General features: G+C 58.8%; 1 protein-coding gene across 7 annotated transcripts in view; it reads left to right on the top strand.

Annotated features, from left to right (window-relative positions):
• The window catches only part of MAD1L1 (mitotic arrest deficient 1 like 1), a 171,325-nt gene that overhangs the window by 99,892 nt on the left and 45,677 nt on the right, over nucleotides 1-25,756 (top strand). For 6 of the 7 annotated variants that reach the window (XM_037137887.2, XM_037137888.2, XM_037137889.2 and 3 more), the window contains 3 exons: nucleotides 9,161-9,301; nucleotides 17,392-17,448; nucleotides 23,989-24,077. In XM_037137887.2, the coding sequence (XP_036993782.2) occupies nucleotides 9,161-9,301; nucleotides 17,392-17,448; nucleotides 23,989-24,077 (287 nt within the window). Of the gene's footprint in view, nucleotides 1-9,160; nucleotides 9,302-17,391; nucleotides 17,449-23,988; nucleotides 24,078-25,756 lie in introns of those variants that run through there. The other variant, XM_053657004.1, reaches the window with a different exon arrangement.

Here is a 25,756-nt window from a genome sequence, read left to right as displayed (position 1 = left end):
TGCCACCTTCTGCTCCCCGGGGCCCGAGTGGCTGTGCTCCCTGTGGCTGTGCGTGTGGCTCTGGGCTCCACTGCTGCTTGGCTGGGGCTCCTGGCAGAGGTCCTGGGCCAGGGGGTCGGAGCGTTCGACTGGATGGCTGCGTGTCCAGTGACACAGCAGGTCCTGCCTCGAAGGCACCCTCACAGCTCCCCTTGGGAGTGTGGCACACACGAGGAGCGCTCCAGCCTGGGCGCGGGGCTCCGGGCTGCAGTGGGTCAGCCTGTCAGAGTCCCCTCCCAGACGGAGGCAAGGGCAGCCCTCCGCCTGGCCCCACCTGCTTCTGACCCTCCACAGGACTCGGGGGAGCAGAGGGAGGCACAGGTCGGTGTCCGCGTGGCTCCTCTGCTCCTGCCCCTCTGCTGTGTGCTTCATCGGTGTGCGAGTGTGCGCCACACTGAGTGTGTCCTTCCTCCCCGATGGGCATTTGAGTTTCTTCACCTCTTAGTAACTGAATGATGCTGCTATGAACGTCCCTTCACTGGTCTGTGAGGCACGCGGGTGAGTTCCATGTGCGTGACCTGCAGTACGACTGCTCCGTTGAGGGTGTGCGATGCACTCACTCCCAGTCGGGGTCAAACAGCCAGCCTCGGGGGCGGGGGCAGTTCCCACACCTGCAGGCCGTGATCCGTGTCACTCTTGCCCCAGAGCTGGTACATGCAGCCCGTGCCGCTGCATTTGGAGGTGCTCCCTGGTGAGACCCCTTTCAGAGCCGCTGCCCACGCTGCCCTCTCCTGCTTCTCTCGGGTGTATGAGAGTTCGCCGTGAGTCCTGGACGCTCACCTTTGGTTGGGGGTCTGGGTTTAGATCGCCTCTGTCACTCTCTGTGCAGAAGCTGTCAGTGTTAGTGAGCTCCCTGTGTCCATCTCAGAGCCCTCTCGGGACTCTCCTGTGTACCTGTTCACGCCATGGCCACCTTCCTTGCCCGTGTGCTTGTTCACACTTGCCCCGTGGGGCGACACTCTCCTCTCCGGCAACCCTGTGTTGTCAGGCCGTGTTCAGCCCCCGGGAGGCCCCACACACCCTGTTCTGGGCAGGCGTTGGTCAGGTGACACCCTGGCAACCCCAGCTCCTCTCACTGGGGGGCGCAGCCCAGGTGTCTGCTCCCGTAGGCTGCTGTGTCTTCTCTGTGCGATGCCTCATACAGTTTTCTAGGCAGCCCTCCATGGGACCTGCTGCTGCTGGTGCCGTGGGCGGTGTTTAAATAGTGCCTTTCCCAGAACGCCTTCTTTAACTGAAGAAACAGAAGCCGTGCCGGTGCGGGGCAACACGGCTGTCCCTGGGTCGGCGGCTTGGCTCCCGCAGCCAGAAGGACTCGCCGTGATAAGGCCTTTGAGCTTGACTGGACTTCGTGTGTCCGCAGCTGTGTCCCCTAAGAGCAGCTTTCAGCATCATCAGGTCTTTGCCCTTCGCCTTCCCTCACCTTGCCCCGAGGCTTGGGCTCTGAGCCGCCGTGCAAACGGGTGCTAAGGGCCGAGGCATGTCCCTCTCGGTCCCAGGGGCGCCGCGTGGCATTTGCCTGCTCGTGCTGCGCGGATGCAGAGCATCCCTCCGCCTGTTGCCCTGCCTTCCGCTCTTGCTGAGAGACTGTTTTGTTGTCTTGTTTGAATAGTGAACAAGATGCTGAGCTGTGGCCAGGTGTTTCCTGCCTGTTGAGAGGACCTTGACTTTCCTTTGTTCTGTTGTGTGGGAGATTGAGTTGGTTGCCAAAGGCTGAACCAAGCCCCACACTCCAGGCGCAAGCAGGCTTGTCTGCGGGCCATTCTCTGTGAGCATGTTGTGTTTGGTTTGTGGACAGGCAGTTTAGGGGCGTGGCCTCTGTTTTGGACCGATTTTGACAGTTTTCACTTCTTGCAATGCCTGTGCCAGGATTTGGTGTCCTGGTTTTCCTGGCTGTGTGAAGCGGGTTAGGACATTCTCTTTCTGCTGCTGGTGCCGCTTTCGTACAGGGCAGCAGAGTTCACCAAGGCCGACCTCTGTGCCTGGAGTTTCCATGGTGGGGGGTTTAAATTTGGGGCTTGGAATTGTTTCTAAAAGCTTCAAGACTATCAGATTTTCTTTTTCTTCTTGTTTTTTAAAAGATTGCCCATTTTATCTAAACTTTTAAATTTGTGTGAAGTTGTTCAGTATGTGCTGTGTTCTCTAAAATATTTAGCAGTCTTCTCTTTCAGTCTTCATTCACTCTCATGATCTGTCTCACCCGTCATTCGGACGTAGTGACTTGGGCGCTGCCGGTTCTGTGCTGAGCGAGAGCTGTTCTGCAGACCCTGTCTTCACGTTCGCAGCTCCTTCCTCCTCTGGCTCCAGTTGGTGCTCTTGTTTCAGCTTTTCAGGTGGTGCGCACGGGTCACGGTTTCCATCCTTCCTTTTCTGTGTGGCAGTTAAGGCTCAAAATTCAGATGCATGCTTTCTTGGTGATATATTGTATTTTTCTTGTCATTCAGTTCAAAGTGTTTATCAATTCCCATTGTGATTTTAAATTTTATCAATAGATTATTCCCAAATAAATTTTTTAATGCTCATGCTTTTTGTGGTTTATCCATCTAATTTCGATTTCTGGCTTGTAAGCTTCATTATGTCCAGAGACCATTCTTCGAGCAATGGCAACTCTTTGAGACTCCCCGAAGCTGCTCTGTGCCCCGTGGGGAGTCCATGTGTGTGAAGGGCCCTCTGAGCCATCGTGTGGGGCCTGAGGGCCGTGCCTGGGTGGCTCTCCCTGCCGCTCGCCGCCCGGGTCCTCACTGACGTGTCTCTCTCTTCCTCTCAGCCCCCAAGAGAGGTGTATCGAAACCCCCCAGGGCGGTCATGGGTTTGTCTGCTTTTCCTCTTAATTTCGTCAGTTATCCAGCATATCTTTGGATGCTATTTTATTAGGCCCTTACACATGGAAAGTTGTCTTCCTGGTCAATTTAGCCTTTTATTATTATGCAGTATTCCTTATCTCTGTGAATTCTTTTGATCTGTAAAACTCTTGTGTGTGATATTAATATAGATATATTAGCTTCCCTTTTTATGCTTCTATAGCTTTTACTTTTTCTCATCCCATTGTTAAAATGCCATTTTTTGTATACAAGTGTCTCTTAAAGATTGTAGATTTTGTATTTATATTCCATCTGAAAATCTCTTTCTAGTTGCATTTAATGCAATTAATGGCAGATTTGCATGTGAATTAACCACCTTACCGTGTGCCTTCTGCCTGCCTGCCTGCGTCCCGTGTTACAGAATGAAATTCTCCCTCCGGGGCGTCCCTCGCAGTCTCGCGTGGGCCTTGTGCAGTTTCCTCCGTGATCGATCGCAGGGGAGAGTCTTTACCTGAAATGCCGTACCCTCCTCTGGACTGGTCGAGGGCCGTGGGCACACTGCAGCAGCTGCCCCTGTGCTCCAGGTGGGGGCTGTTGAAGTCACACAGCAGACGCGCGTGCGCACATGCAGGCACATGGTCACGCACTCGTTCTCTCTCGCACATGCCCTCAGAACCGCAGAGCTGCTCTCAGAGCCGTGGGGCTGACATGGTCGTCTGTGTGTACCCGCACCTGCTGCCCCTCCCCCACTCTTCGTCACCACCTGACTGGCCGCGCCACCGGGGTCCGAGGTCTTTAGAGCTCCTTTGGTGGGTCTGCTGCTGAGGGGTCGTTCCAGTTTCCTTGGTGTGGGAATGTGTTCATTTAAATTTTAATTGTGAAGAACGTTTTTGCTGGGCATGGCGTTCTCAGTCGGCAGCGCCCACTTGTGGCCTCCAAACGGCCCTTCCACTTCCTCCCGACAGCGCGATTCTGGGCAGGGTGACGGCGGTGTCCCCCACCCTCCCTCCCTTCTCACAGCTGTGACTGCCTTTGCTTTTAAGAGTAGGGCCGCATAAATGTTCTTCGTGTGGAAAGTTGATTTTTAATCATCTTTGCTTCTGGAGCCTTGTTAGCTTTACACAGAAGTTGAGCAGATGGTACGAAGCACCCACATTCCTTCCCCCACCACATGGCGTGGCCGAGCAGCAGAATCCGGGTTCAGTGTGGTGTGTCTGTCCCAGCTGATGACCCAGTGTTGATCCTTGATCTTGCCCCGAGGCCTGTGGGTGGCATTGAGGTGTCCTCCAGGTTTGACAAACACATAGGTTATGCTTCGACCACTTCAGCATCTTTCACAAACACGCATGTGTGACTGCCTCCATTTGCTGGAAGGAACTTTAGAGAATTGGTTTAGTTTCTTTGTTATTTTGTAGAAATCACCAGTGAAGCCATCTGAGTTCGGCACTTACTCTAGGAAGGTTATTAGTTATTCATCCAGTTTCACTCCCAGCCAGGATTGGGAGTGGTGCCCCCCCCTACACACACACACACACACACACACACACACACACACACACACGGCACCCTCATGCCTGCGCTGTGGTCTCTGGTCAGCCTGTGAGAGCCTCCAGCTCTGCGGTTGTGTCAGTGGTTCTACCTTTGGTTTTGTTCGCTTCCTCAGCTGAATTCCTCTTCTCAGTTTTTTAAATGTTTGTTCTAACTGTTAGGCTTTCTTTTCTCCTGCCTACTGTAGGCTGAGTGATTGATTTTAGATCTCTCTTCTGTCCTACAATGTAAATTCGATGCTATAAATTTCCCTCTCAAGTCCTGCTTTGGCTGCATCTCACAAAGTTTGGTAAGTTCCATTTCCCATTTTTATTTTGTGAAAAGCACTGAATTTCTCACCTGTGACCCATGTGTTATTTAGAAGTGGTGCCTGATCTGCAACTATTCCGACCTCCAGCTCTCTCTCTCTCTCTCTCACTGACCCCCAGGGTGGCACCAGTGCACCCTGAGAGCTCGTTCCAGACAGTCTGTCCTTTTTGGCGTGTTTGGCGGGCCGACCACCCAGAGCACGGGCAGCCTGGGCGAGGGCCCCCAGGAGCCCTCGCAGGGTGCTGACCCCTGCGGTTGGGTGCAGGGTGTATTGGTGTCCACAGGACCAGTTGGCAAGGGGCGCACTCGGTTCTGCACCATCCTCTCCTACTGTTGCCTGCCACACCGTCCCCTCGCTGAAGGGGCTGCACTTGTCTGCGCGTGCTTGAGTACGTCTGCTTCTCCTCGCAGCACCGGTGGGTTTGCCCCGGGTGCTCTGACCCTCTGTCATCAGGGGCAGGTGTGTCACTATCGCTGTGTCTTCCTGGGAGTGGCGGCACCCTCCATCGTCACATCGGGTCCTTCTCTACTCCTGGCCACCATCTCACCCTGGAGCCTGAGGGGGTGACGTGGCCCAGCTTTCTCTGATCGAAGTTAGTGTGGACAGCTTCCTGGGGTCTTTGAATTGTGGAGTCTGTTTTTGTTTTTAAAGTGGGTTACATGCCCTGGCTGGCGTAGCTCAGTGGATTGAGCACAGGCTGTGGACCAAGGGGTAGCCAATTCGATTCCCGGTCAGGGCACATGTCTGGGTTGTGGACCAGGTCCCCAGTAGGGGACGCAGGAGAGGCAACTGAAGCAATTGCATATTGATATTTCTCTCCTTCTTTTCCTCTCTCTCTAAAAATGAATAAATAAAATCTTTAAAAAAAATAAAATAAAGTGGGTTATGTGCGGACAACACATAAACCTTGGTTTTTAAAATTCACTTTGATAGTCTCTTTTAACAGGTATTTTGGGTTGTTTGGTACCTGTGACGTCTCTCGTGCTTCTCTTTTGGGGCCGCACATGTGTGGGGTGTGGGTGTCTCTGTGCTTCACGTTCTCCGTGACGCTCCCTCGTGTACCTGGTAGGTGTTGAACTCCAGTGCTGGGTGACCTGGGCTGGCGCCTCTAGAGTCTGCGTGGAATGGGCGTGCCAGGTCGCTCTGCAGGTTCAGGGTCAGCCGCCCTTCAGCGTCCTCGCCTCACTCTCCCTCCCCACCCGCCCGCGAGGGGCCCCCTGTGCCGCACACCACATGGTGCTGAGACACGCGTGCTCGGTCTTCACTCACGCTTCTCGCGTCCCCGCCTTCCACTTGCCCTGAGAGTGCCTGGGTGTGTCCCCCTGACACACCCTTCCACAACGTGCAGCATGTGGTGGTCCCTGGGAGTGTCACCAGTGTGGCATGTCCCCTTGGCCTCCATTCCATAGTCCCCTATTGGGGCTCGGCAGCCCCAAAGAGCCTCTGGTCCCATCAGCCAGACCTCCTGCGGGCTGCAGCCCTGGCCAGGTTTGCTGGTACTTCCAGTGCCCACAGAAGGAGGGGCCCCGACGGAGGTGACCCAGGGACCTTCCCCAGATGGTAGTTGGTTCCCTCCCACTCCCCATCGAGTGAAGGCCGTGGACTGTGGCTCCAAGGCCGGGCAGGAGGAGCCTGGGAGGAGGGGCCACAGAGGAGGCTGCCAAGGAGCCTTTGGGGAGGCCTTCCAGACCTCTGGGCTCAGACCCGGGTGGGTGGCAGGAGCATGAACCAGGTTGGCAGCTCTGGCTGTGGAAGCAGGAGGTGGGCGGCAGGAGAGCGAGGACATCCTGGGAGAACCGTGGGGGGATCGGCATCGTGGAGGGACAGACAGGAGGCAGTGGCCTTTGCTGTTTTCCAGGACAGGGCTTGCTGGTCACTCACAGCAAGAGGCAGGGGGCGGGGAGAGCCTGGTTTGTTACCAGCCTTCTCTCCCTGCCACAACTCTTGGGGCCTGCCCACCCTGGGCCTGGGGACCTTGGGGGGCCATGGTGCCCTCCCCTTCTGCTTGTGGCTGCTATCACGTGTTTGGGGATAGTCACCGCCTGCCCATCCAGGCTGCCGGGGTCAGGCCTGGCTGCAGGATGTTGCCGCCCACTGGTCATTGGTGTTCCCTCCCTGTCCTCCCCGTGGGGCATCAGACAAGCGACTTTGTACCTTGGCGCCTGTTTCTTTTCCGGGAAACTGTGGCCTGGACCTGAACTTAATTCTTACCCCTCTTTACATGAGTTTCTCCTCCCCCCTTCTCAGCACCCCGAAGCTCTTCACACCCCTGGTTTCCTAAAAGAAAAAGGTGTTGGTTTCCCAAAACTGCCTTCATCTCTGCCATCCTCGGGTTTGGGTTCCCAGTGGACAGAGCTTCCAGGAGACCTCGCCTCACCCTTGGCACTGACCTCCAGGGTATAAGGCAGACAAGGAGGGGGCAGGAAGCCTGTGACTGCAGTCTGGCCTTGAGCTATGTGTCTGGTTGCCCTTGTTGGCCAGCCCAGAGGTGCTGCAAGGCTGAACCCTCGGCCACCCGTGCCAACGGGGCGTGGGTCCACAGGTTGGGTGCGGACCCACTGCCACCCAGCTGCCTGCCTGGCCCCTGGCAGAGTGGGGTCTCAGCCACCACCCTTGCTCCTCTGGATGAGGAGCCTGTGTGGGCGGGAGTGGGTGAGGGCGCCCCCCTTCCCACCCTCATTCACTTCCACGATCACTCAGTCGCTGTGAGTTACACGAGGAGGAGACGCAGCAGCTCCCCAGCGGGCCTGTGGCCCCTGGAGCTGCACTCGGGGAAGTGCGTCCCGGTGGGGGTTTCCCTGGGCACATCAGCGCTTCGGAAGCAGCCTGGGCACCTGGTCGCTCAGCGATTGGCTGCTATGCTTGCTCCGGGGGAAAGGAGGCAAACTTTCCCACAAGTGGAACCAGTTGTTGCAAAGTCATGATCCAGTCAGAGCAGCACAACTCAGTGACAAAGCAGCTTCTCTGGAAGGTGCAAACGGCAAACTTTCAGTTTCACGTTTTCCTCTCTGCCGGCCACAGCCGGCCTGCAGATGCAATGGGAGAGCAGCAAGGAGGCAGGTGGGGATTTATGGTCAACAAAGGCACCGGCTGCGGCCTGTTTATAAAAGGAAACCCCTCCCCGGCCCTCTCGTGGTAACTCGGTAACCAGCTCGAAACCATAAAAGTCACTGGGATGATAGAGGGTTTCAATAAAATTATGACACTCAATAAACCTTCCCGTGGAAAGAAATTTTCCATGGATATGTGACCGGTTCCACTTGGATTTGTAACTTTAATTTCTCACTTATTGAATTTTTTGTCATCAACTAATTACAAAGTCCGAGCCCGGTGACGCTGAGTCACGGGCCCGAGAGGGAGGATGCACGGCAGCCGCTGGCAGCAGGCAGGTGGGCGCCAGGCTCTGGGGGAGGACACAGGGTCTGTGGGCCCCACACCTTGCTCCTGCCCCACCTGGGGAGGAAGGGCTGGGTGCTGGTGGGGCAGCACCTCCCTGCAGAGCAGTGGAGTGGTCGATGGGTCCCTGGGGCTTGGGGAGGGCACCGACTGAGAGACCACCGAATTGAAGGGGGACTTGGCCCCACATCTTGGGGGTGGAGGCGGTGCGGGGGCTCGCCCCCAGGGTCTGTGAGTGTGCCTGTGAGCCAGTGCTTGGGCTGTCTGTCCCTATATCCCACCTCGCCCCCTGCTTCCCTGGGGGCTGAGCCAGCCTCTCCCAGCAGTTGCTCCCCTGCAAAACTCAGCTGCGGCAGGGGGTGCACCCATCAGTGTGGATGAGACGGCCCTGCAGTCAGCCGATCATGGTGGGCTTCCTCCGAGGGCAGCGCTCCGCCGCATCACTGTGGTGGCGTGGACTGTATAGCTGTCCTCAGAAACGAGTGAATGACCCACCGAGACAGGGAGCTGAGGCTCGGGATGGGCACCAGCCCAGCAGGCCTCCGAGACACTCACCTGGGCTGTGCTGTCTCTGGGCGGAGACTGGGGCAGCCCAGACCTCGGCCCGTGGGAGGCATGTGTGCGTGAGCTCCATGGGAGTAGCAGGGGCTCATGGGGCCCGAGACCCTGCAGAGAGCTCAGCAGATGGACAGAGCTGTTGCATTCTTGGTCCATCTGGACACCTGCTGCCTCTCTGCTCAAGTGGCTCTCTCCTTCCTGGGAACCTGTCTCTGATGTTACTGGGTCAAGGTCAGGGGTCACAGTAGGCAAGGTGCTCCAACCCCATCCTAGCCTGGCCCCACTGGTGATTTCCTGGGCTGTTTCTTGAGGCTCAGGGAGTCATAGTATCCCAGAACACTGGCTGTGCCCAGGTAGAGACGTGCTGCCTGGTGGCAGAGCTGAAGTGGCCCCTTCCGAGCAGAGGAGGAGCTGTGTGGGCCCCACTCGGCATCTTCCAGCACCCTGTCCCTGCAGCGTCACGCCCCCCCTTCCCCTCTGGGCCTGACCACCTTGTCCCCTGTGCCCACAGGAGCGGGATGGGATGCGTGCCATCCTGGGATCCTACGACAGTGAGCTGGCACCAGCCGAGCACTCACCCCAGCTGACCCGGCGCATGCGTGAGGCTGAGGACATGGTGCAGAAGGTACACGCCCACAGCTCAGAGATGGAGGTGAGTGTGCGGCGTGGGGGCCGCCCCCAAGGGCCAAGCCAGGACTGCCTGAGCGGGTCTGCCTGGGCTCCCGTGCATCTCGGCCGCTTCTCGGCAGCCCGCTGGCCTCCCTGGGGAGTGTCAGCAAACGGAAGACCCCCCCAGCCGTCCATGCCCTCACACATGGCAGCTTCTCCTGTCCGCCTGCCATGCGCCCTCACCTGCCAGGGCCACGTGTTCCAGTGATCTGGTCATGAGGGGCCAACAGTGTCCTCAGCTCATTGTCCAGTTGGTCACCCTGTCTTCCACCTGGCCACCGCCCTGAGGCTGACAGCTGGGGCCCAGCGCTCCCTCGGAAGGGTCTGAGGCAGCTCACAAACTCAGAGACAGCTGTCAGACGGGCCCTGCCGCCCCCCTCTGTCAGCGCTCCTCCAGTCACTGGCACGGGGCCTGGTCCCGGTGTCAGAGCAGGTCCCCGACTTCCATGTCAGCAGTGCAGCAGGCAGTCACCTAGCCTTCCCTTCCGCCTCCTGGAGTGGTGGGAGAATCTGGGGAGGTGGAGAACTCCCCTGGCCCTGCCGGCCTCCCCCCAGGCCGCGTGTCCCTTTCTGCCATGGTCGTGGCTGTGGGAGCTCACACACTGTCCCCACTGGGGCTCTGGTCACTCCCACCTCCTCCTGATGGGCCCTTTGCTGGTCTCCTCTCTCTATCCAGCCCCCCAGCCCCCAGGTCTCTGTGGTGGTGGAGACCCTGCCCACCACTCCTGATCCCCAGCATCCTCCATCTCTGAGGCTGGGGTACCCCGGAATCCAGCCTCAGTGCTCGGGGCGCTGGCTCTGTGCCCACCACAACTTCAGGAACAGAGGCCCTGGCCCCCCCAGTGAGGCCGTTCGTGGCCGGGGGACGGGGCCATAGCACTCCGAGGTCTGTGGATGTGGCAGGGGGTCTCTGGCCTTCTGGCCATTACCCATACTCCGTCTGAACACCTGCTATGCTGCACAGTGGGCCCTTCAGCGTCCACAAGGGCCCTACCCAGGCCTGAGCTGCAGCCCGAGGGGAGGACCAGAGCATTTGTAGGTGGCAGCCGGACATTCCTGGTCCAGGCCAGCTGATTTGTCTCCTGGCCTGTTTGGATTCTCAGCACACTGGTGAAGAGGGGCTGGCTGCCTCAGGTTTTGGAAATAGGCATCCCCTCCCCCTTTGGAGGTGGTGGCTCCATTCATTGCTCCAGGGCAGGCCTGGACCTCTCTCTGGCTGCCCTTCCTGCTCAGCCCAGAGGCCTGGGCTGCTCCTGCTGAGAGCTGTAAGCCTCCCAGCCTCCACTAGGTGGCAGTGGACAGAGCCTGCTAATGCTGCTCTCCAGCCAGGGTGGGATGGGGCTGTACCACGGGCGGCCCGGACAGGACGGGGCAGAGCCTGCTGGGGCTTTCTCCTCAGCCTGGGTTCTTCTTGCTCTCATAACACCCTCTGGCCTGCGCTCCAACAGTCTCTTGGAACCTCTGCTGGGAGAAGGGTGTCATCCTCCCTTCCCCTCTCCCTGGCATCTCTCGTGGGGGTGGGGCCCCGGGTAGGGGTGAGAAGGAGGGTCCTGGGTGGGCAGGGTCCCCAGCACTCCTGCTACAGCCAGGACCCCCAAGCCCAGTTCTGTGCTGGGTGCTGGAGTGGAGGGGCCACTGGCGTCAGGACTGCCTGTAGGGTTAGGGCCAAGGGTTGGCATGGGGGTGGGCCCCAGGTGTCTGCACACAGGGGCACACAGTGCAGGGGTGGAGCCTCTGCAGGGGAGGTCTGCATAGCGTGGAGGCGCAGGGGCTGCAGGAAGTGCTCACCTGTGCCTCTGCAATGCAGGTGTCTGCTCTGAGCGCGGTGGTCAGTCTCATGCAGGCACTGCATGGTGAGAAGCCCTCAAGGGGAAAGGCGAGCTTCTGTCTCACCCAGCACCCGCCGCCCACAGTGGCCCCCCAGGAAAGGCATGCTTGCTCCCATGAGGCCCTAGGGCCTCGCTGAGGCGACCTTGGACCCGCAGCTCCCTGGACTTGGCCTGCTCAAGGGCAGGGACTTCTGTCTCTCTGAGTAGCTGCAGAGTCTGAGGCCAGTCCTTCCAACTTGGCCAGGCACAGGCCTGCTGTTCATACATGCTCATACAAGCCCACCTCTGGAGAGCAGTTCTCTCAGCTGGCGCTGGGCATGGGGCTCTGCCCCAGGAACAGCCCCGAGCCTTCCTCCCCAGGCCCTGGATGCTGCTCCATCACCAGGCCTCAGCTGTGCCTTCCTGCTTCCAGGGACGGGAGCAGGCTGGGAGGTGCACCATCTCTGTCCTCATCCTCTGGGTCACAGTGGCCACATGCTGGACCCCAGACCCTGCAGGCTGCAGGGCAGGTACCCTCCAGGCTGTGGGGAAGGGGTTCCTCTTTCTGTTCTGTTAAGCAGAACGTTGGTGTGTCAGAACTGCTGCACTCTGCCCACGCCTGCAAGCTTGCAGGGCTGCTCAGGTCATCAGTTGAGCCCCGCATATTGACACAGAGTAGAAATCACGTAACTTTATAGACTCATTTGTTAGAGGTCTGTAGTGCCTTCCAGGTAGCTCATTCGTCACTCGGCCCAAACAAAAGCAAGCACCTGGTACGTGTTGCAAGGAGTGAGCGAGAAGCTGGGTGTCCCTGCAGCAGGAGCACGGGGCACGTGCAGGGAGACTGTCCGCAGCCCGCTGCCTGGTCACCCAGCCGGATCAGCCGGCCCCCACCGCCCCACCCCCGACTCCCTGCCTAGAAGGCAGGGTCCAGGGCATCGGAAGGAGGGGTCGCTGGACATGGGGACCCTGACCTCTGCCTCTCCCACCTCCACCTGTGTCTTTTCTCCTTCATTTCTAGTCTTCTCTGTCCTTCCTCACTTTCTCTCTGTTTTCTCATGTCTGTCTTTGGCTTTCCCCTGTCTCCTCGGTTCTCCCTCAGAGAACCGAGGTCCTCTGAGAGAACAGGGGTCCTCTGCCCCTCTCTCTGTGGCCTCTCTGCATCTGTTCCGCAGCCCCGGCTCCTGTTCTCTCTCTGGTCAGCAGGCATCAGCTGTGAGGGCCCGGCTCACACGCAGTGGGCACAGCTTTATGTCGGTTTTAAAACTTTATTGGAAAAGCAGGTCAGGGGCTGAATTCAGTGCAGGCTGTGGATAGCAGACCCCTGCTTTAGCTCCTCTCTTCATAGGACCCTGCTGCTTGTAGTGAGCCACCACGACAGCCCGGGCCTGGCCCCACCGCTGCAGGGCCCTGCCTGTCCCCTGGCGAGGAAGGACGGAGCCACAGGGTTGGCCTGGGGAGTTTGCTCTCGCATCTAGCTTTTCCAGGCGGCACAGCTCACTGGCTTAGCCTAATCAGTCAGTTCTAATGTGGAACATGTCTCGACTCCAGCAAAAACATTTCAATAAAACGAAGTGGTTGTGTCGAGCTTGGGAGAATCCCCGTGGCCCATCTCCGGTGAAGCCGGTGCCACTCTGCACAGATTTTATTTATTCCACTTAATAAAGTGGCTGCAGCAGGCGGCAGCATGTGTCCCGAGTCCTTCTCTGCTGACAGGACCATAAATATGCAGCACATGGCACCTCGATCCAGCGTCTCAGCCCGAGTGGTTTTTCCCGTTTATTTAATTAGAGCAGATTAGGGGCTGCTGGCCGTGTGCAGGCCGTGGAAAAGTCCCACTCTCAGACTGCAGCTCCCCAGCAGCTTAGAGAAGGACAGGCCCCCGGCCCCGCCCGCCCACGTGTCCACCCTCGAGTCCTTGGGGCTCACCAGCCTGGGTGTGTTTCTTGTGAAACCGTCACCCTCGTACCTGAGGGGATGCTCAGCAAGCAGCCTGGGTGGAGTGGAGTGGACAGTCCAGGCCCGAGTTAGCATGGGGCCCTGCCTTTGGGAGTGGACAGGAGAGTGGCCCAGGGCTCTGGGGGTGCTGTGTGTGGGCACACAGTGTGACTGGCTCTGGGACGGCAGGGGCAGGGGGTGACGCAGAGACGCCTGGCCACAGAAAGCAGTGGTCGCCACCTGCGAGGTGTCCTGTTGTACCAGTGCCTGCCTGCCCTTCATCTGGTTCTCACCACGTCACCAAGGGGCAAGCTGTGCTGTGGTCTAGCCAGCAGGGTGGCTGAGGCCAGCAGCATCCCGGAGCGTGACCAACGAGTGTCGGCTGTGTGCATGCGAGGGCTGCAGCGGGCTGCTCTCACTGCACACGCAGGGGGGAGCGGTGAGCACACCACCATCACTGTGCTGCACGCCGGCTCCCTTTTCTTACGAGGACGTGGAAGAGCTGCTTTCCCACCAGATCTGAGGGTAACAGTCACAATGGCTGTCATCATCGCGCTGCCCCTCAGGTCTCCGCCCTCCTTCCCTGCCACCCTGCCCCCACCCGGGGCAGTGCCCATTCCACACTGTGGCGAGTTCCGCTGTTGCAGATTTCCGGAGTCATGTGCCGTGTTGTTCTTTCTGTGTCAGGCAAACTTTGTGTAGCGCGACGTCCTCCGGGTCCATCCGTGCTGTTGCAAATGGCAGCCTCTCCTTTTCAAGGTTCAGTAATGTCCCCCTACATGCGTGTCGCATTGTCTGACCTTCCACATGGCGGCCACTGCGAGTGCTGCTCCCGGAGCACGACAGTGCAGGTATTTCCTTGCGGTGCTGGCTTTACTCCCTTTGGACATATTCCCAGAAGGGGGTCGCCGGGGCTCATCGCTCTGATTCTCGTCTTCAGTGGCCCCTCCAGACTGTCTCCCACAGTGGCTGCGCCCATCCCCACCTCCACCAGCAGCACCCAGCACGGACTCAGCAGCATGGGTGACCTGCCGCGCTCCTCCTGACAGCCCGAGTAGCGGTGCGGCGAGACCTTGCTGTGGCCCGGGTTCAAGTCCCTGCCAACCAGGGACTCGGTGTGCTGTTGGTGCGCCTGGCCACACGAAGTGCCTTTGGTCTTGTTGGCGGTTTCCTCTGCTGCGCGGGAGCTCTGGTTTGATGCGGTCCCAGTTGCTTCCCTTTGCTCTGTGGCCTGTGCGCTTTTGGTGTCGTGTCCGAAGGATCCTCACCAAGATGAGTGTCAGGGAGCCTTGTCCCTCTTCCCGTCTGAGACTGTTCTGGTCTCTCTGTTGAGCCTGTTTTGAGTTGGTTTTCGTGCAGTGAGAGAGAGGGGTCCGGTTTCGCTCTCTCGGGGTCGCCCAGTTTTCCCAGCACCGCTTGTGGGAGAGGCTGTCCTGTCCTCGTCGTGCCCCCTTGCACCTTCCTCAGGGCGACGTGACTGTGTGGGGGTCGGTTTCTGGGCTCTCCGTGCCACCCCACTGCTCCCTGCGTCTGCCCCTCCATCAGGACCGCCCTGTTCTGATCATGGTGTCTTTGTAGAATGGAAAGTAGGAAGTGCGATGCTTCCAGCTTTGTTCTTCCTTCAGAAGTTACTCTGGGTTTTTGAGGTCTTTTCTGGATCTGTAAGAATTTAGGGTTGTTTTTTCTGATTCAGTCAAGTTGCCATTGGAGTTTTGGTAGGAACCACGCTGCATCTGCAGTTCACTGTGGGTGACGTGAACACTTCAGCACCGGTGCCCTGCCAGCTCGTACACCAGGGTGTCTCCGGTGCTCCATGGCGCCGGCAGCTCCCAGTGGGCAGGCAGGCCTCTTACTGTCTTGGTTAAGCGTGTTTTTTAGTATTTTACTGTTTTTGATGCTGTTGTAAATGGGGTTGGCTTATTTCTTTCTCGGATAGTTTATTGTTAGTGTCTAGAAATGCCATCTATTTTGGATGTTGACTTCATATCCTGCAACTATACTGAACTGTTCTAACAGTTTTCTGGCAAGGTCTTGTTTTCTGTGTAGAAGATCCTGTCATCTGCAAACTGGTCATTTCACTTTTTCCTTTCCTGTTTGGATGCCTTTTATTTCTTTCTCTTGCCTGGTTCTGGCTGGGACTCCCAGTACTGTGGGTAGTAACCGTGGTGAGAGTGGCCATCTTTGTTTGGTTCCTGGTCTAAAAGAAAAGCTCTCAGCTACTTTCTCTTTCGCCCGCCCTGCCCCACTCGGGTGCATTCCCCTGCCTCTCTCCCCACTGAGCCCCAAGGGCCCTTCTTCTGCTCTGCACCACTTTTCCGGGGCCCCCTTCCTCTGCAACTCACTTCTTCTGCCTCCGCGACTCTGAGCACAGCATCTCTCACAGTCAGAGTCTGGGCTCTGTGCTCTCGCTCAGACAGAACTCATAAAGCAAAAGAAAGTTTTTCAGAAAGAAAAGATTCCGGTTTTCAGCAGTGAGTGTGATGTTAGCTGTGGGCATGTTACAGAGGGTCTTTATTATGTTAAAGAACATTTATTCGGTACCTAGTTATTTTTGATGGTGAAAGGACGTGCCCTTTCCAACATCTGTTGAAACGACCACCTGCTGTTTGCCCTGCGTGTGTCGATCTGCTGAGTCGTACTGACTGACCTGTGGGTGTTGGGCCCACCTGCATCCCTGGAGCAAAGCCCGCTTGGTATGGTGTGCAACTCCTGACTGTTGAATTAAGTTTGCTGATATTCTGTTGAGAGTCTTTGCACCTATGTTTATCAGGGATATTGGCTTCTAATTTTCTTTTCTCGCGGCATCCTTGTGTTCCCTCCTTTTTGACGTTTGGAAGAGTTTAAGAAGGATTGGTATTCGTTCTTCTGTAAACGTTTGGTAGAATTCACCAGTGAGGCCGTCTGGTCCTCGGCCTTTCTTTATTGGGAGATTTTTCTTTTTCATTACTGATTCAATCCCCTTACCAGTTCACATTTCCTGCTCCATCCTGATTCATCCTCGATGGATTGCATGTTTGTAGGAGTGTGTCCACTTGTTTAAGGTCACTTGGGTGTGCAGTTGTTCATAATGGTCTCCTGTGTCTTTGTGTTCCTGTGTGTCCAGTGCAGCATCTCCTCTTCCACTCTGACTTTGCTCACTTGGGCCTTCTCTCCGCCTCCGTCAGTCTGGCTATAGATCTGTCCGTCTTGCTCATGGTTCCAGAGCCCAGCCCTCAGTTAGTTCTGTTAGTCTTTCCCAGCCTCGCTGTGGGTGCTGTCTGTGTCGGCAAGAGCACAGCCGCCCCGCCCTGGCCTTGTTGCTGGTCATGCTGCTGGGATGTGGGCTTGGGCTCAGTCTCTGGGCATCCTTCAGGGCTTGTGAAAACCAATGTCTGCTGGGTCCCTCCCCCAGAGGTGGCTCAGTGGGCGTTGTGGGCATGGGGCCTGGTGCCACTGCACCTGTGGTCCCCAGTGCAGCCAGCTGGGCTGCCGAGCGCAGCATGCTGAGTCCGCAACGGTCCAGGTCAGCACCACGGAGTGCCTGGCGCCGGCCTCTGGGTGTCTTGTGAGGCTCCGAGAGCTCCAGGTCTGGCAGAGGCTGCTGGGAGCACACCAGGCGGCTGCGGCCCCACAGCTTGCTTGATACAATGGTTTCCACTGTCCTGGGGAGAGCTTGTGGCCAGTTCCCTCTTGAGTTCAGTGAGCAGCCCCGGCCTGGAGAGGCTGAGGAGCTGTGAGGAGGTGCCACGTGTGGCCTGGGGCAGCCGTGCAAACCCCACCCGTGGCTTCCAGGCCAGGCAGGGCTGCGAGAGGGACCAGGGTCTGAGCCCAGCAGACCCCTCCTAGAGGTGCCTGTTGCATGGTGGCGACCGTGGGGGCTTAAGTTGCAGCTGACTCACAGGGGCCAGAGTGCACTGGCCTGAGCTCCCACCTTGGCCTGTGAGACGGGAAGCCTCCCTCACAGGCAGGAGGGAGCTTGGGGGCCTGGCTCGGCCCCGCTGCCGGCCAGGGAGGGAGTGTCCCTGTGTCTCTGCACCTGGTGGGCGGTGCGCAGGCCTCAGAGGTTCTGTGGGATGTTGGCCCCTCCTACTTCAGAACCAGAGTCGGCCATGGCCTTCCTGCCCCTTGTGGGACCTGACCCCTCCTCTCTGTCTCTACCCTTACCCACCCCCTCTGGGGCTGTCTGGTGGCATTTTTTAGAGTGGATCCTGCTAGCATTGTGTCCCCAGCTGTCCCTCAGTTCCCTTTCCTCCCCCAGGTGCCAGCTCCTGCTGCCTCACCCCCATCAGGCAGGGGGTGGCAGCAGTGAGGAGGTGCCCCTGACCCCACTGTCTGTCTTGTCCTGCAGGCTCAGCTGGCGCAGGCGCTGGAGGAGCTGGGGAGCCAGAAGCAGAGAGCGGACACGGTGAGTCCCTTAGATGTGCCCAGCTGGGTCCTGGGGCACAGGGCAGCGGGGTTTGGGGTGCCTTATGTGCTGTGTCCCCAGCAGCCGTGGTCCCTGAGAGGGCTCGGGGTTTGGGAGCTGAGTCCCGGCTCCCAGAGACAGACGTGCTGCCCTGCTGTCCCTGTTGTGAGGTGGGGCCAGGGACCCACCTCCTAGCCGAGGTCCCAGCCTGTCCCCAGTGCCCATGCTGTCACTGCGCTGCCCTGGCCCTGGGCGGGTTCTTCTGCAGCGTGTGCCCACCGAGACATCGAGTCCAGCCTGTGCATGGCTGCCATGGGGCCGCTCCTTCCCCACTGCACTGGCAGGAGGGCTCTCGGTCAGCTGTCTCCCGGACCACATCAGCCCTCTCTCTGCAGGTGGCTGCCCGAGAGCCCAATAGGGGCATGGCTGGTGCGGGCCGGCGCCTCCTCCCCACACGGGGACATGGCTTGGGGGCGTGTTTGCCCTGTGCAGGCTGTGAGCCCCTCCATGCTGCCCGTCTCTCAGCCTGTCTCTGAGGACAGGGAGGCCACCAGGAGTGCCCGCCATTGGTGTTAGGACAGGCCCTGGGGCTGTGTCGCGGGTCTGAGGCCCTGCTTTCGTGTCGTCCCTTCCTTAGCATCATGTCCCTGTCTTTCAGCAGGTGGCCATGATGTGTTCTTGAATTTACTTTATCTGTTGTGGGGTGTCCCGACGGCCTGTGGTGTGTCCTTGCTGTCACCTGCACTGTTGTGCCTCACTGGGAGGCAGGGCTGGGTGGGCCTGACATTGGCCCACAGGTGAGGTACCCTGGAGGAGCCCGAGCTGGCTGAGCTCAGAGCCCGAGGTGGGGTGGGGTGTGGCTGCAGGAGCACAAGGCTGAGGAGCCATCAGACTGGAGGCCAAGGGCGAGGAGAGGTGGGAGTGCCAGTCTGGGGGGAGGTGGGGTGTCAGAGACCCCGTGGGTGCTGGGCAGCGGGGCCTGAGTCCCCGGGGTCCAGGCCAGCAAAGCATTGGACACCTGAGCGTCCTGTGAGTGAGCATAGGTACCCAGAGGCAGAGACCCGCCAGGCTGCTCCCACATCTGGACACAGGCCTGGGCGCAGCAACCGGGAGTTAGGGGGCCCAGGAGGGCAGGGCCACCCCAGGAGACCCCGAGTCCCCTGCTGTAATGGGCTGTGAGAACAGCAGAGCTGCCTGTGGGCCTGATGACAGGGTTTCACCTGTGGTCCTGTGGAGGGGGTGGGGCAGTGAGACGGGACCCCAAGCCCTCATGTCCAGCAGGAGGCAGGCCAGTGGCATGGCGGCCCACCATGGGCCATGGGGCAGCCCAGGGGCATGCTGATGCTGGCTGGCATCCCACTCAGAGCTGTGGAGGCGGTGGGCCTGGCCCCTCCCCAGGTGGCTCTTGGCCCTGTCTGTGAACGCTGGCGACCCTGCTGCCTTCAGCTTGGTTTCGGATCCAGGCAACAGCCTCTCCTCAGACAGGCTTTAACCTCAGCCTTCGATGGCCCAGCCTCAGCCTGGTTCAAGGTGTTTCTTCCACATGTGGTCTCCTCCCCACTTAACGGGAAGATGCAACGTGGCGGCGCCTGGCGCACCTCTGTCCTCCCTAGGACGCTCCCTCGGCCATCTGCCGAGCCCCTCCCCACCCAGGAGGTGGAGGCCCGGCCAGGCAGTGCAGGGGTGAGGTCCGAAGTGACAGGTCTGTGCTCAGCTCCCCGGGGAGAGCATCCCACTGGAATGCATTCCATTTGGTTCGGGGGCAGGTTCTGCTCTGCCGTCACCCCTGGGCTGGAGGAAGAGAGCAGAGGGGCAACCACGGCCTGGAGCTCAGCAGGAGGCCAGGATTCAGCCCTGGTCGGGCTCCACAGCCGGCTGCCCGCCCATTCTGGTGACAGCCTTGCACCCACGTGCTCAGGTGCATGGTCCTAGGAAAGTGGAGCTCGGGTTCATCAGCTGCTGGCTCCACGCCTCTGTTTGGACCCCCAGGCACAGCCCATTCTCTGTCCTCCCCCAGCCTGCAGCCCCTGACCTACTGACTTCCAGCCCAGACTGAGCTCACTGTTCAGGCAAGGAGAGGAGAGAGAGAGATCGAAACATCTTTAACTAATTGCAGATGACAAGACCAGACAGTTTGACTTTCTGTTATTAATTAGCAAACCCATGCTAATTAAAAGCACACATACAACTCATGCTTCTTATTTAATGTGATCACTGTGACAGGTGAAGATGTCTGGGCCGCAGCTGTGCTGGGGCCGCACCTTACCCTAGTGGGACATGGCCCAAGGCAGTGGGGGAAATGGGGTTTTCATCGCAAATGCAAAGTTCTCTAATATTTTACGTACTTCAGGGAATGAGAGTAGAAGATGTATGTTCTGACTTAAGAGGAATCAAACCCCACAAAACTTGGTGTGATTAAGCCGACGTCTTCATTGAGTCCCTTTTTCTGTAACCATTCCTGCTGGCTTCCCCTCCTGGTTGCCCTGGGGGTGGTACACCCCCATCCCATGAGGGTCATCGGGGCTGTGGCTGGAGCTCGGGGAAGGGCCAGCAGGGCCTGGCACGGCCCTTCCTGCCACCCTTCTTTAGGGCGCAGGTGCGATCTCAGCTGCACATGCCGGGGCCTGCCTCGTGCTGCCCACAGACAAGGGCCTCACGGTCTGACAGCTGCCTAGCAGGCCTTCACAGACCTGGTGGTCCCCCGCCGTCCCAAGGGTGGGGCCCGGCCCCGGGTAAACATGCTCACTGCAAGTGGCTTGGCCGTGGGGCCCACAGAGGGTGTGTCTGCTGCCGGCCCCGTACTTCACAGGGTTTGTCCCCTGGTGCAGGGGCCCCGACAGGTGGTGCCACCTGCAGATCCTGGGCTCACTCCAGACCAGGGCTGGCTTCCGAGTGTCTGCACCAGAACCCCGAGCTCTGCCGCCTTTGCCAAGGCTCCCCGACTTGCTGTACCAGGCCCTGCCGAGGTGCTGCCTGCCTCCCAAAGACAGCTCCCGAGAGGCAGGTGGGCCAGGGGCTGAGGCCCACAGGCAGCCTCTGGGCTGCGTCCTGCTGTCGCTGCACACCTACCGCAGCCAGGCTGGCCTGCACCCAAGCAGAGGCTATGATGGGAGCCTCAGCGGGGCCCTTGGTGCAGGCACCTTCCCTGCGGTGTGCAGCCAGTGCCTGACGCTGTGCCCACCAGGAGGGCTGAGCCCAGATTGTGGGAGTGGAGCCCACTGTCAGTGGGCCGCCCGGCGCAGGGATAGCCTGCAGGCTGTTCACAGTACAGTCGAGGGTGGGCTCTGCAGCCAGTTCACCCACAGGCGCACAGACACGGCCCAGGGGTGGCTGTGAGCCCACGCTGCTGCTGAGAGCAGAGGCCCTGCTGGGCAGCCTGCCCGTCAGGGACACGGGCGTGTTTGGCCCTCCTCACCCTCGGAGTGAGCAGTCCATGTGCAGGTACCCAGTGAGAACCCAGAGCACGGAGGCCGAGAGGTGGGCCAGAGCTGCCCTGCTCTGGGCAGCGCTGTTTGCTGGAGGCCGGTGGCGTGGTGCTCCCTGTGTGGCATGTGGCCCCGCCTGGTTTACCCACAGGCGTGGATGCTCTCTGTCCCCACGCCCCCAGTGACATGAGTGCCATGGCCCTGTGCAGAGCCAAGGAGAATTACAGCACAGACACCTGTCCCTCGAGACTTGCAGGGCGAGTGCTGGGCTGACACCCAGCGGCCCAGCTCCTCACGCTGTTTCAGCGGCCACCAGGGCGAGGTGGGTTCCTTGGACCCAGCCCCCTGAGGCAGGACCCTTGTCCAGGCCTTGGGTGACCTGCTCCCTGACCATCCAGGGCGGCTGCCGGCCCCACAGCTCACTGGGCTCCAGGAGCGGCTTGGAAACAGCACAGTGTGGAGCCCTGGGGGCTGGGGTGCCCCGCGTGCGCCAGCTGCGGTCCTTTGCAGGGAGGCACATCACTTTACGGTGGGTCCTGGAACGGGGCTCCCTGCTCTAAGTCGCCCAGTGACGGTCTCTCAGAAGATGCCGTCCAGTTCGTCCCGTAACTCTTCAAAGCGACCCACGTGGGTTTCCTCAGCAAAGTGTGGGCCGGGCGGTTGTGGCTGTGGGTGAGTGCATCTCAGCTTCAGGTCCCCCTGTGCTGGCGACAGCCACACGGGGGCCCAGCTCTGAGCCACCATGCCGAGGGGACCCCCACAGCCCCCCGCCATGATCCAGCAATAATATATTTGATTAGTCAGGTACTCAGTAAAGGAAATTAACAGAAACTATCAGAAACAAAGTGTAGACATTAAGTAACCTTAAGGTATAAAAACCACTAGCACACAAAAATGCAAACAAGACAAAAAGACCAGAATGAAACGATTACGAAAGTTACGAGATAGAAGATGTAACGAAATAGTGGGACAGAAGTAAACACAAACACAGGACAAGGTCCCAGTGGCCGGACCCCAGTATCAGAAGGAAAGGGCTTTCCGATCGGACCTCAGGGAAGAACCAGGGAGCGTTGGGGAGCTGGGGCCTCGTGGAGTGCCTAGAGCTTGCACTTCAGCCCGGAGTGTTGCAAAAGACCAAGCTGGGCCGTCTTCCATAATGAAGGTGCTGCTGAGAGGCTGCCCACAGAGATATCAACCGCGACCACAGAACAGAAATGAGAGACTCTCTGGGGACTCGTGAGGGGCCTCAGCAGTCGGAGAACTTATTGTACTTCTTAATCCATGACAGAGCAGGTGGGCAGTCTTTGTATATTTTACATATATGCATAGGTATGTAAAGTAAAAGTTAACCCCAGAACTGAACACTTTGAAAAATTACAGAAAACATTCACACAAAAAATCAATCACGTATTAGGTAATAAAGAAAACCTTCATAAATTCATATAGGCAGAACTAATATAGACAGCTTTCTCCGATCATGATGTGATGAAATATGAAATTAAGAAAGAAAAAAAAAAGCTGCTCCTAACACTTGGAAATTTGAAAAGAAAAGAAATAGAAACAAAAAGAATGAAAGTCTTGGGCTGAAACCCGTACCGGGTCGAAGAAGTGGGCCTCAGAAGTGCCCGTGGTCCTAGGCACTCGCTGTGACGGACACGGTTGCCCGTGGAGCCTGTGGGAACAGCCAGAGCGGTGCTCAGAAGGGGACCCAATGTGAATAGTTACCTTACTGAACGAAGCGCATGCCCTTGCACAGGTTAGACAACCGGGCTCAGAAGCTCAAGAAAGGAAAACAAAACGAACCAATGGACGAGAGGGCAGGAACTGGTAAAGATGAGAAGTTGACGAGAAAGTGAGAAATGGTAGAAATAATAAATAAACAAATGCCTAGGCTGTGAAAGAAAACCAGTAAAATGTGGGTTTTTCAGTCGTGGTCAAAAACTCATAGAAAGCACCGCCACGCAAAACGAGCAGTGAGCGGGACCACTGGGGTGCCACCGGGCGGGGTGCTGGGTGCCCGGCTCTGCCCGGTGTGCGTGGCTCCGTGAGCCTCTGGGTGACGCTGTGTCCCGCTCCCTCGACAGTGGAGAAAACAAAAGGCAGGCAAAAATAATGAATCTAAAGAGAATGATGGATTCCACAGGAATTCTGTAAAGGGACTTATGAATTATAATGATTTCCCAGGGAAGTAAAATCTAGCACTGCTCCAGAAGAGAGAGGTTTTAACCAGAAGGGTCATTACAAAGTTGTCACAAAGTAACCGCCCCTGCCCTCCTCCAACCAGAAGCAGTGGAACAGAACGCAAATCAGGCTGAGTCATTTTCACGGAAAATCCCGGCTGGCTCTCAGCATGCAGACGCCGTCCACACTGCGACAGCGCCCGGGCGCATGAGAGGGGAACACTTTTGGGCGTGAGCATGACGTCAGTGGCAGCCCCTGCAAGGGCCCCTCCCGCTCCGCGTGCAAGTGCGCAGGCACACACGTGCACGGGCTGCGGCAATCCCGCCGGCAGCTCCGTGGCCACGGGTCAGGAAGAATGCGCAGGATGGCCGGGCACTGCTTTGGGTGGGCGCTGTCCTGCCTCCCCAGCTCAGTCTCCCTTCTGGGAAGGCCCTGGCCCAGACTCCCTGCTTCATACCCACCCCCACACCTGGGGCCCTGGGTGGGCACCTGCTCCCTGCTCTCTCCTGAGCCCCGACCACAGCACCACCGGGTATGTCAGGAGGTTCGAGTCCGTGCTCTCCCGCACACATTCTGCGTGCAGCTTGCCATTCTGTGGTGGAACTTGATGTAGCAAGTAAAATGCCACGACTGATAGAGCCGATCAAAGTGTGGGGGCGTTTAGAGTGCTCTTCCCGCCCCCGGGCCCGTCCTCAGGTGCCAAGGCAACCCCAGTGCACCTCGAAATGGCCTGTCTGTGTCCTGGGGCCAGTGCTTGACAAGAGAAGGCAGCTGTGTTTGCCCAGCTCGACGCCAGGAAGGCCTGGCAGCTTTGGCATCTCCCTGCATGGGTGGGCACCTCTGGATTTCCAGGGCTGGCCAGGGAGGGTTCCTGGGGGCCCATGGGGCAGGGCTGCACTGCACTGCAAGCTGACCCTGTGCTGTTCCCTCGCAGCTGGAGATGGAGCTGAAGGTGCTTCGGTCCCAGCCGGGTCCCGCCGCCCAGAGTGCCCTGCTGTCCAGGGAGGAGGCCAGCGAGCTCAGGTGCGTCCCTGCCCACCCCACCCCTCTCCACCTTCTGGGCCTCTTTCTTCTTTAGTCCCACCTGCACTTCGCTTCCTCTCTGCACAGAAACTGGTCCCCACTGGTCTGGGACTCTTCTCCACGTCCTTTCTCAGGCTGGCATCGACAGCGAGGTCTCTCAGTGTCCCCAGGGCGCAGGAGAGAGCAGAAACTGCTCTTCCACAGTCAACTGCGGGGTCCCTCTGCCATGCAAGCCGTGCTCAGGGGCAGCAAGGCCTGTGCGCCCGTCTGAGGCCCACTGCAGGGGAGACTCACTCGGAGCAGCAGCCTGACCAGACTCGCACCCCTGAGTGCTCACTGACCTGCTGCCGTCTGCCTGGCAGTGGAGCGCTGTCCCGGCCCCCCTGCCTCTCTCCAGCCCACAGCCTTGGAGGCCGGGGGTGGAGGTCGTTAGCCGTCCTGTCCCACAGCTCATTCTTAAGTATAGTTTTTGGGGACAGAGGCAGGTGCTGAAGGCCTGTTACTGGCTTTCCCTGCATTCTGAGTTGTCACTAGAAAGGGTTCCATGGGTAGTTGGTACCATCCCCCCAGAATCCCCGAGTGCAGCTGCTCCAGCCACTCAAGGGGGCCCGCCTGGGACCTGCTACACAGATGGAGACCCCGGTCCCAGGAGAGACGATGTGGAATGGAGGGTGGGGGCGCTGGCTGGCCCATGGCTGAGTGGCTGGGGCTGCACCACCCTCTCCTGAGGCTGTGCTCTCATCACCAGAGACCCCTGAGTGCCGTGTGTCCTGGTGCATGGTGAGCTCTAGTAGGTGCAGTCCTGACCACCTCTGCTCTCGGCCCCGCCCCCTTCCCTGAGCACAGCGTCGGGGTGGGCCTGGGCCACAGAGACAGCTCTCTGGGGTCCCTTCTGCTTCCGCCACTTCTTGCCTGTTTCTTGCTGGTTCAGCCGGTGTCTTGCTGAGAGCCTGCGTGTGGGGTGCATGTCCCCAGGGCCAAGCGTGGGGATGAGATGACACAGGCACGATGCGTTTGCTCTGTGTCACCAACCCAGTGGTGGTCGAGAGGGGACTTGGAGGGACCCTGTTCACACACCCAGGCCTTGGGATGTGCAGGGCATCTGCAGGCTCCGCCCCTGTGTGGGGGGTGGGGGTGGTGCGTGAGGGCCTGAGGGGCAGGAAAGGGCAGCCGAGTACAGGCGGGCCCAGTGCTGGGAGCTGGGAACAGCGTCCCCATGTCAGAGCAGGAAGGGCAGGGCCGAGTGTGGAGGATGGGAAGCAGCCTGTTGCCCGGGGTGGGCGTGGATGAGAGAGAGGCTTGGCGAATTGGCTGTTCCTCCTGTGCCCAGGCTTCAGGGAGCAGCCCCAGGTGAGCAGTGCAGACAGCTCTCACTAACCGGGTAGGCCTGAAGGTGTCAGAGGTCAGGCACCGGAGCAAGTTCTGTGTACGGGGCTGAAGGGCAGCAGCGGGGGCCTCCAGGCACTGCCCAGGCTGGGATGCAGACAAGCTTCCCTGGGGGCATGATGAAGTGCTGGGCACAGGACAGCCTCACTGGGACCTAATTCTGAAGGATCGAGAGCACCCTGAGAGGCACATGGACACTGCTCTCTAGTCCCTGGGATGGCCATTGTTAAGTGCTGGGCGGTACAGAGGCAGGGCAGGTGGGGTTGGGGCTGCTGGGCTGCTGGGCTGCGTCC

The sequence above is a fragment of the Artibeus jamaicensis genome, unplaced genomic scaffold (genome assembly GCF_021234435.1).
Source record: "Artibeus jamaicensis isolate MK-2021 breed Jamaican fruit bat unplaced genomic scaffold, CSHL_Jam_final scaffold_3151, whole genome shotgun sequence".
Lineage (NCBI taxonomy): Eukaryota > Metazoa > Chordata > Mammalia > Chiroptera > Phyllostomidae > Artibeus > Artibeus jamaicensis.
Note: the sequence above shows the minus strand (reverse complement) of the source record. Positions and strands in the feature narration are given on the sequence as shown.